The sequence below is a fragment of the Penaeus vannamei genome, chromosome 8 (assembly GCF_042767895.1).
Source record: "Penaeus vannamei isolate JL-2024 chromosome 8, ASM4276789v1, whole genome shotgun sequence".
Classification (NCBI taxonomy): domain Eukaryota; kingdom Metazoa; phylum Arthropoda; class Malacostraca; order Decapoda; family Penaeidae; genus Penaeus; species Penaeus vannamei.
The window spans coordinates 28,230,246-28,240,245 of NC_091556.1; the positions used below are offsets into that span (position 1 = coordinate 28,230,246).

A 10,000-nucleotide genomic window follows, 5' to 3' on the forward strand; every position below is an offset into this window, starting at 1 on the left:
ATTTCTTCCATTTCCTCCTTCCATTCATACCCCTTCAGCCCCTTTTTCGTTCCCCTTCCTCTTTCCTTCCATCTCTCCCCGTTCTTCTCTTCCTCCTTCCTCCCTCCTCTCTCTTCCTTGTGATCCACCTGTCTTTCTCTTATTCCTCTGATTTCCTTTTTTTCCCTTCCCATCCCTCCCTCCTTACATTTTTTTTCTCCCAGCCTCCCCCTCCTTTTGCCGCTCTCCCATTTCTCTCATTCCCTCCCTCCCTCCCCTCCCTCCTCAAGTCTTCTCTCCCCCTTTCCTTCCTTCCTCCCTCCCTCCTCCCTCCCTACCTTTCCTCCTGGCATCTCCCCTCCCATTTCTCTCACTCTCTCCCTCCCTCCTCCCTCTCCTCTCATCTTCTCTCCCCCTTTCCCTCCTTCCTCCCTCCCTCCCCTTCCTTCTCCCATCTTCTCTCCCCCTTTCCCTCCTTCCTCCTACCTCTCTTCGAATCTTCTTTCCTCCTTTCCCTTCTTCCTCCCTCCCTCCCTCCCCTCCCGCCCCCCATCGTCTCTCCCCCTTTCCCTCCTTCCCCCTCCCTCCTCCTTTTCCTCCTATCTCCTCCCCCCCCCTTTCCCTCCCTCCCTCCCTCTCCTCACACCTTCTCTCCCCCTTTTCCTCCCTCCTCCCTCCCTCCCTCCTTTACGCCCATACTCCTCACATCTCCTCCCCCATTTTCCTCCCTCCTCCCTCGCCTTCTATCTTCTCTCCTCCTTCTACCCTCCCTCCTCCCTTTCCTCCCATCTATTCACCCCCTTTCCCTCCTTCCTCCCTCCCTCCCTCCCTCCCCTTTCCATCATCCTCCCTCTCCTCCCATCTTTTCTCCCACTTTCCCTCCTTCCTCCCTCCCCCCCCTTTTCCTCCCTCCTCCCTCTCCTCCTCTATCCTCCCTTCCCTTTTTCCTCCCCCCTTTCCCTCTCTCCTCCCTCCCTCTCCTCCCCCCAATGCAAGAAGAGTGATGGAGAAGCATCTACGGAATTACGGCGGATAAAACCCACGAGAAATATCTCCGCCCATTATTTATTCGGACGACAAAGATACGTGGGCGGCGCACGACGTGTGGGATTAGTTAAGGGGTCGTCCGTCATAGTCCGGGAGGTCGTGGCTCGTGGTCGTTGTAAAGTTAAGGGGAAAGGAGAAGAAAAATGGGTAAAAAGGGGGTATGGCTTCGGTTCAATTGGTTTTAGGCTTTAGTTTTTTTGTAAAGTTAAAATGGAAAAAAAGAAAAAAAAGTGTGGTATTTTTTGTTCGTTTTAAAATAAGATTGAATGGACGAAAAAGTAGAAAAATAAATAACAATAAACTAATAAAAAAAGGAAAAAGTTAGGTAAGATTCTTGGTTCTGAATCGTTGTAAAATAGAAATAAAAGAGCGAATGAATAGATAAACATAGACACAGATCAATAAAATTAAAATTAAAAATGGTATGTAGAATTGGTTGAGTCCTAGATTAGCTTTCGAAAATTCCCTTTGAGATCGATATATATTTCTTAAGATGATAGACTGAAGACATAAGTTTTGGGCTTATGAAAGTGATAGTCGTGGATAAGTTTAAAGGTATGAGTGTGGGATTAAGACGTAAATATCTTTAAGGATATTGATATTGGATATTAAAGATTTAAAAGTTACGGAAGTGCTTAAGTGTCATCGATCTCTGATATAGATCATCTATGTGTTTACTTTACTACTTAATATGTGTGTCGTTTACCACTTGAAAGACGTGGATGGTTCTAGAATCTTGACTCAAAAAAAAAAAAAAAAAAAAAGAAAAGAAAAAAAAGGTTTGGTGTATCTGTTTAGTTCAGAAGGCGATGCTGAACCTGTTCCTCACAATCCTGATTTGTTCGGATGATGTTGACTGAGTGTGTAGTCTTGGTTTTGTCTGGTGTGTGTGTGTGTGTGTGTGTGTGTGTGTGTGTGTGTGTGTGTGTGTGTGTGTGTGTGTGTGTGTGTGTGTGTGTGTGTGTGTGTGTGTGTGTGTGTGTGTGTGTGTGTGTGTGTGCATTATATATATGTTATCGTTTTGATGTCTCTACCTCATTGCTACTCATTTTACAGCATCACTCATGAGAAACACTAAAGCTGCTAGCTTGATGACCCTTGTCTTTCGGGAGACCTCATCAATTTCCATCATGAGATAATCCTCATGGATTATTCCAATCACACAACAATCAAGATCTCTAATTCATAGCTCTGCCAATGCTGTTGCGGCTTCTCATTACGTAGAATAATTGCGATTTCTCTGCAGGCGGGGCTTCCGTCCCTGTCTCGTCATGCTCGAGCGAGAACAATAGACGACATAGACATAACCATAATTCAGGCTCGTGTTTCAGCGCCTCGTCAGTCATCTCTGGACTAAACTTTGTACATTATGTCTTTATCCATTTCTTTATCTGTCACTTATTATTTTTTTCTGGTTATCTATTTTGGTTTAAATTTGTGTCTCAAATATCAAGTGTACATTTACCTGCTGTTGTTCTTTGGAGAGGTTGTGGGTGCGGACGGGGGCGTGGGGGACACTTTCGTCTCGTGGGCGTGCGGGCGGCAGGGGGTTGACGGGCAATCCAGCGCAAAGGTTAGCCAGGGTCAGCACTGGCCTTGCTTGACCCCTTCCGATGGCCACGGCGGGGGGAGGAGAGGTCACGGTAATGGTGCTCATGGTGACCTTCAGTGGTTTTCGTTATGTCCTCTATCACCCTAATATCCTTTACCGCTGTGAACTCAATCTATTTTTTTTATCTTCACTGATATAAATAGCTAAGGAATTCCTTGGACACGGACGCGTCAGCAAGGAGGCAGGGCACGCGTGGGCACGGGATCCTCGTCAATCGCCACACTGATCTTGTCCTTGGCCAGTTTTGCTTCTTATAAACTTCGGAAGACTGGATGGCCACGACTCGATCCTGAGAGCCCGTAAGGACGATTCGGCTATTATACTCCCCTTGGATAACAACCTTATGCTTCTGTGTCCCTCTCATATAATGCGTAAATGCCACAAGGATCATTATGCTTTGCCGCTTCCCTCGTCGTCGTCAAGGAGACACACCCCCTCGACTGACCAATCAGGTGGCCGCTTCCTACCCCGCCCGATAGAATGCTCCCTTCCCATTGGCTCGTCGTACCTTGGCATGTGGTTTGGCGCCAATGATAATGAGGCAACAGAGACGAGAGAAAAAACTGATATGCGTTGATTATGTTAACAATTCCGGATTCGTTTCCGTAGCACAATTTCGTTTCATAAGAAGATTATACAAAATTATACAACGCTTACAGAAAAAAAAACGAAACTTATACAACTTTCCAAATAAGGATCAAGGAGATTAATGATCTCGCTCCTAACAACATGTAAAATTATTCACTAACTTTTTTTAAAGAGATTCTCCACGTTAAAGGTTCTTATTCAGATTCAGATGTGTTTTTGAGAGGAGCATCGGATCGTATAAACGGACAACATTCGTGAAAATAATGTGCTGTCATTTGTTTCAAGTTCATCCGTTTATTGTTCCTCTTCCTCTATGCCGCTCTGGATGTTGTTTGCCGGTTTTTTAATTGCCCTGTTTATCGTTTTATTTATCATAATAATCTACTTTATTCATTTTGTAACGAGTATTTATTGTTTGTTGGTCTTTTGTAATCTCTATCTGCTTTCCTTGTTGAACAATATTAATAGAATATATATTTATGGCTTTTTTGTACCTTTTTACGTTAATACATTTGTATTAATAATTCACAGTTTTATATTTTTATGATTAATAGTCATGTTTGCATTGTTGCTAATTGAATTAATGATGCAGTATTGTTACAAGCATAATAAGATATCATCTGCATGAATAAATACTTAGCCTTGAGCATTATTTCATTATTTCCATGGGGGATAACACACTAAAACAAGCTTTTGAGATTTTTTTTATTTATTTATGTCAATAAGAAGATGGAGGTGAACCTTAAGAATCTAGATTGACTGTTAGGATTTTTAAAATAAAATGGAAACCATTAATAGATGGGTCGCAGATCCTCTCCCCTTATGACGTCGCAAATGACGTTATTTATTTACATGATGTCACGAATTTTCCGTGACGTCAAGGAAGAACAATGATGTCACAGTGACGTCATCAGTGGGCGAGTTGAGCTACATCCGGGACATCCGGAAGTTGAAGTTTTGAAAAAAAATGGTTAAAATCTACTTAAATAAACTAAGCGTTAAATTAGATGAAAAAACAACAAGAGAACATTTAAACAACAACACTTATTCTAAGAATTTTGTGAGTTTTTTTTAGTCTCCATAAGTAAATATAAGTAAACGTCTCACACAATACCTGGTTCTGCACGACAAAATCCTTATCTTTACTTCACAACTTTTCGTCAATCCCACAGGAGCATATCAGTCTCTCTCCACTACACTTAATTAAGTCACTTCATTTGTTTTTATTTGCAAATAATTGTCTAGGAAAAAAATCGCTGAAATGAAGAAAATACCGAGACATTTCTTATTAATAACATGACTCTTGATATGTTACATTACGGTATTAGTTATAAGAAAAAATGAAAAATTCCATTTGATCTGAAAAAAACAAACAGCAGATTGCTAATAATCAAAAAAACGAAAAACAAACAAAAAAAGGATAAGAAAGGCGCTAATCTACATACTTGGCTTTTCTACAAGATTTCTATTGTTGGCTGTAGTTTAAGGCAACGGTATAATCTGTCTTTCTATGAACGACTTCGTTCAGCAACATTCCCCAGCAATGGTATTTATCTCGAGTTCATAAGGCAACAGTTTGGAGAATAAGGCAGCGCTTGCATAAGGTCCGAGGCTCAATGCTGGTTTTCGAAAGGGACAGAACATGGAATAACAAATCTCAAACGCATAAATAAAACCAACGTAAACATAAAAACAGAAATTGGGAGAAAAAATAATTAAAACAATGGAGCAACGATAACAAATAAAACTTAACGCATTATAACAGCAGCCTAACAACAAGAAGCATTCTACGCCTCTAAGCTGAGGTCGATAAGCTTAACGATGACGCTGTTCTATGGTTATTTAACTAAATGGTGGCACTCAGCAACCCCTAAGCAAAGGACTAAACTTCCAGCCAATAGGAACTAAGCTTAGTTAAGATGCGTCAATGAATAACTGATTCTAACCAATCATAAACCGAGCCTAAATACGACTATGAAACGAACGTGCTGTAAAAAAAAGAAAGCTATGTACACGGCTTGACCGCTGCTTCAAAATGTACATATTACCTTAAAAATATGTCATAACCTCAGATAGATCTTTCTAATTCAAATATTCTAAAGTAAGTCTTCTAGTTTGTGCTTTTTAGAGTGAAAAAATTACAAGCTGTGTTGTCATCGAACACCCGGGAGGATGAAAGGAGAGCCAGGTCTCCTCAGAAGATTCCTTGATGGCGTGGCTTCAGTTAACCGTCAGACATTCTGTTCGACGTTCAGACATTTCCCTTGGCAGACATGTGCGCGCCTTCGAACACATTCGCTGTTTAATAATCCATCGATAGCGTGATACCGAAGCCAAAGCCAAGACCACCCGGACGGCTTTCGAGACAAGTTATTATATTGCAACCTCCATCATCCACCATTACTTGTCTTCCTCTGACTATAAATACTTCTTCTTTTTCCTGATTTTCTTTCTCTATGACCTTTTCCCCAAACAGCCGTAGCAGCTTCCCCGCTGCTACTGGTCGCAGGCCTTCCCGCTCGCTCGCTTAGAGGCCGTTGGGCACCGGTCGGCTCACGTCGATGTCGACCAGCCGCTGGAGCTCAGGAGACAGCTGGTTGTAGATGCTCTCGGGAACGTGGTCTGTTGAGGGGGGGGGGTATTAATTCGGTTTTCTGGGCGTAAACAGATATTAATAATAATGTTGCTTGGTGCTTGAATGGAGGTGATGTACTTGGTTAACCATGCATTCACCTGTGTCTCACATTGAAGAATCCCTCTCCCTATATATTCATTTACCTCAACTCTGAATTAACAACTGAATGGGCAATCCCGCCCTGGTCTCCCCGCGAAGCTTACCGTTACACCGATAGACGAGATCGGACCAGATGATCATCTCCTGAGAGAAGCAGAACACGCCCAGGCGGCCGCCCTTCAGCTGGCTGTCGAAGATGTTCCCTGAGTCGGCCACCATGTTCTCGCCCTCGAAGATACGCAGACGGATGAGGCCGATCTTGGGACGGTGGAGGAGGAGCCAGCGGTAGGCGGTCCTCTCCTTCCATCCCACGTTGCGCGGATCCTTCCACAGGAGTTTGACCTGGGCGGAGGCAGGGACAGAAGCGATGAGGAACAGATGCACGAACGCGAGGATGTTCATTCCAAAATAAAAATGTTCTTCATTTCTTTACGTTTATATACATTCTACCATTCCTAGCATTACGAAAGCAAATTAATATACAAAAAAAAAGTCATCGTGTGTTGTCATCGGGTGTTCGATGACAACACAGCTTGTAATTTTTTCACTCTAAAAAACACAAACTAGAAGACTTACTTTAGAATATTTGAATTAGAAAGATCTATCTGAGGTTATGACGGCCACCCTCTCCCTCCGCCCCACCCCGCCCGCGCACCCACCTGGTCCTCCGTGTCTCCCGTGTGCCACAGGGAGTTCCTCATCATCTGCCCCGGCCCCGTGGACGACTCGACGAGCTTCAGCTGGATCCCGGGTTCGGCCACGGCGCGGAAGGGCGTCGCCTGCCAGTACGTCTGCGTGTTCTTCTTCCACATCACCGTGTAGAAGTTGCCGTTGTCTTGGTAACTGCAAAGGGGCGCAAGAGGAAGGTGAGTTGCGAAAGAGGCTGGAGGTCGCGGGGTGCGAGAGGCGACCGGACTGGAGGTTTGTTTCCACCGTTACTGTTTCTACTCATCATTTATTTTTTCTTTATTACTCTATTTTTCCTCCTTTCTCATTTTTTTCTTCATTGTTCTCTGTTGCTTCTTGCTCTTTGTTGTTTGTTTTTGCTTAGGGTCTTGCTCGCTTGTTATCTTTTGTTAAGTTTCTCTCTTTCCTTTTGTCTATTAATCTATTTCTCTCTTATTCTCTTTTTTTCTCTCTCTGTCTATCTGTCTATCTATTTATCTATCTATCTGTCTATTTAATTATCTCTGTCTGTCTGTTTGTCTCTGTCTCTGCCCCTCTCTATCTATCTATCTATGTAACTATCTCTCTTTCTCTTCTCTCTCTTTATCAGTCTACCTATTTATCTATCAACTTGTCTATCTAACTATCTCTGTCTGTCTATCTGTCTCTCTCTCTGCCCCTCTCTCTCTCTCTCTCTCTCTCTCTCTCTCTCTCTCTCTCTCTCTCTCTCTCTCTCTCTCTCTCTCTCTCTCTCTCTCTCTCCCTCCTTCCCTCCCTCCCTCTCCAGTAACTTCACTACCCCCACCCCCCCCGTTTCTTCCGAGAACAAACTGACACAGATTCTACAGCGAACGGACATGGCATCAGAAACAGACAATCGTTATCACTAGAAGCCATTCTATTTTCTGCCTACGTACGAACGGGGGAAGGAAAGAAAGAAAAAAGAATTGTCTTTTCTTTTTTTCCCTGAAAAAATTAAAGAATTGATTTCTTATTCATGGCAAGGATGATCGTCTGTTCTATCGCTTTATATGCGATTATAATCTCTTGAAGGGTTAGGGATATTAAGCCAATTAAGGAAAAGAACAAGAGAGAGAGGGGGGATTTTGGCGTTCCCTTTTATCCATAATCCTGTAGTTTTTTATTGCGAAAAGAGCAATTTAATCCAATTTCTTTATAGATAGAGCGAGGGAAAAATAGACTTCTCCCTCCACTCTATATACATAAAGGTTGCTTTCCCGTCGCTAATTTACACGGAAAAAAGAGTAACTTCAAATAAAACTGGGTTGTGTTGTTAATTAGGAAGTTCCTCCAGAGTTCGAGGTGCGTTCCTAATTAAGAGGTATTCATGGCAGGTGTCACTCATTAGCACGGTTCATGATTGTGTCAAAAAGCTAGTGTTGATAAAAGATGAAATTGTTGTGCAATTACTTTTTTTATCTTGTTTATATTCACAGATACATAGGAGTACATACATACAGACATACAAACAGATACCAATATATGTAGTCGTGTGTGTGTGTGTGTGTGTGTGTGTGTGTGTGTGTGTGTGTGTGTGTGTGTGTGTGTGTGTGTGTGTGTGTGTGTGTGTTTGTGTGTCTGTGTGTGTCTGTGCCTGTGCGTATGTATAAATATATATGCCTGTGTCTGTGCACACCTACGCGCATACACACGCGATTTTTTTCCCTTCATACTATTCCAATTTTCATTTGATTTCTTTCTCATCGACTTGCCAATATCAGTCGACGGTTTCGCATACACAGCATCCAGAGCCTGCCTATCAAAGTGCCAATTCATATTTTTATCCATCTCTCTACATTTCTCCCTGTTTCTTTCGTTCTTTGACATTTGTTCCATTCTTTTCTATTCTTGTTCCATTGGCGCGCGGGTCCGTGTCTGTGAGAATGTGTTACACTGGCCATGCATACTTGTATACATGTCATCATATATACGTGTATGATTACATGACGACAGCAAAAAAAGAAAAAGAAAAAAAATGATGATGAAGACAGAGTAAATGGAAAAAGAGAGGGAAAAAAGAATTATATAAAGAAAAGGAAAACTAAGAACTGATAGGAGTATTACAGGCAGAAGGAAATATACATAAAGAACAAGGAAGAGGGAGACAGAGAGAGAGAAAGACAGAGAGACAGAGACAGAGAGAGACACACACACACACACACAGAGAGAGAGAGAGAGAGAGAGAGAGAGAGAGAGAGAGAGAGAGAGAGAGAGAGAGAGAGAGAGAGAGAGAGAGAGAGAGAGAGAGAGAGAGAGAGAGAGAAAGAGAAAGAGAAAGAGAAAGAGAAAGAGAAAGAGAGAGAGAGAGAGAGAGAGAGAGAAAGAAAGAGAGAGAGAGAGAGAGAGAGAGAGAGAGAGAGAGAGAGAGAGAGAGAGAGAGAGAGAGAGAGAGAGAGAGAGAGAGAGAGAGAGAGAGAGAGAAAGAGAGAGACAGGCAAAGAGAGAGAAAGACATAGAGACAGAGACAGAGAGAGAGAGACTACGTGTGTAAACAATCAATCTTACAAATAGCAAACCCCGGAAGCTCACCCTGGAACACCTCAGCACCGAAGCATATGCTTTACTTGTCGAAAAAATAAACAAAAGATAACAATAAGAATAAAATTGATAATAACGCTTATGAGACTATTTTTAGCAGATGGACGACGTGCTTGTATCCACGGTCCCTTGCTCGCGTGGGTGTCCCTTCTAAGCGGGGCTCGTAGGACTCACCTGAATATAAAGCCCACGTAGTCATCATCGATCTCGGTGTCCACGAAGAAGGTGCCCTCGAAGTCGACGCCGCCGAACCTGTGGAAGCCTGGGGAAGGGGGGGGGCGTGGGTTAAATCTTCGTTCTTTTGTGTGTGTGTGTGTGTGTGTGTGTGTGTGTGTTTTACCTTCATGTTAGTTTATTTTATTCCTGTAATTTGTTTATCTATCTCGTTTTGTTCGTCTTTTTGTGTAGGTGTATTGCATAGGAAATTTTTTAAAACCTTTCATTAAAAGTACATATTTTTTCATACAACGTTTTTTGTTGAAAGTATTAACTTCTTAATTCCGATCTGTAAATGACGAAAATTATCGGACGAGAATCTAATAACTATATTTTCTTTATATATTTCCTCAACAATTCAAAAACTTTCTCCCCTGTTTCCCCACAAACCTATTTTTCAACCGAAACTTTAAAAAATAACCAAGCACCCCCCCCCCTCAAATGCCACGCTGACCTCTACTCACCCACAGCAAGCCCGGGGTCAGAGTTCATAGTCTGGACAATCTCAGCGCCCTTGTTGTAAATGACCCAGTTGGGATCGATCTGGGAGTCGCCCTCGGGATCCAGCACCACGGTCTGGTATGTCCTGAAGAAGGGAA

At 42.6% G+C, this 10,000-nt stretch overlaps 2 protein-coding genes across 8 annotated transcripts in view; both read right to left on the reverse strand.

Moving 5' to 3' along the window:
• Positions 1-2,880, reverse strand: part of LOC113815355 (urocanate hydratase) — a 99,506-nt gene extending 96,626 nt beyond the window's left edge. The window contains exon 1 of the mRNA XM_070124483.1: positions 2,492-2,880. Within this exon, the coding sequence (XP_069980584.1) occupies positions 2,492-2,683 (192 nt within the window). The 5' untranslated portion in view covers positions 2,684-2,880. The remainder of the gene's footprint in view (positions 1-2,491) is intronic.
• A 1,037-nt stretch (positions 2,881-3,917) lies between these two features.
• The window catches only part of Tsp (Thrombospondin), a 116,415-nt gene continuing 110,332 nt past the window's right edge, over positions 3,918-10,000 (reverse strand). For all 7 annotated transcript variants that reach the window (XM_070124488.1, XM_070124489.1, XM_070124486.1 and 4 more), the window contains 5 exons: positions 9,866-9,987; positions 9,360-9,447; positions 6,620-6,803; positions 6,065-6,302; positions 3,918-5,848 (listed from right to left, as the gene is read on the reverse strand). In XM_070124488.1, coding sequence (XP_069980589.1) covers positions 5,754-5,848; positions 6,065-6,302; positions 6,620-6,803; positions 9,360-9,447; positions 9,866-9,987 — 727 coding nt within the window. In that variant the 3' untranslated portion in view covers positions 3,918-5,753. The remainder of the gene's footprint in view (positions 5,849-6,064; positions 6,303-6,619; positions 6,804-9,359; positions 9,448-9,865; positions 9,988-10,000) is intronic.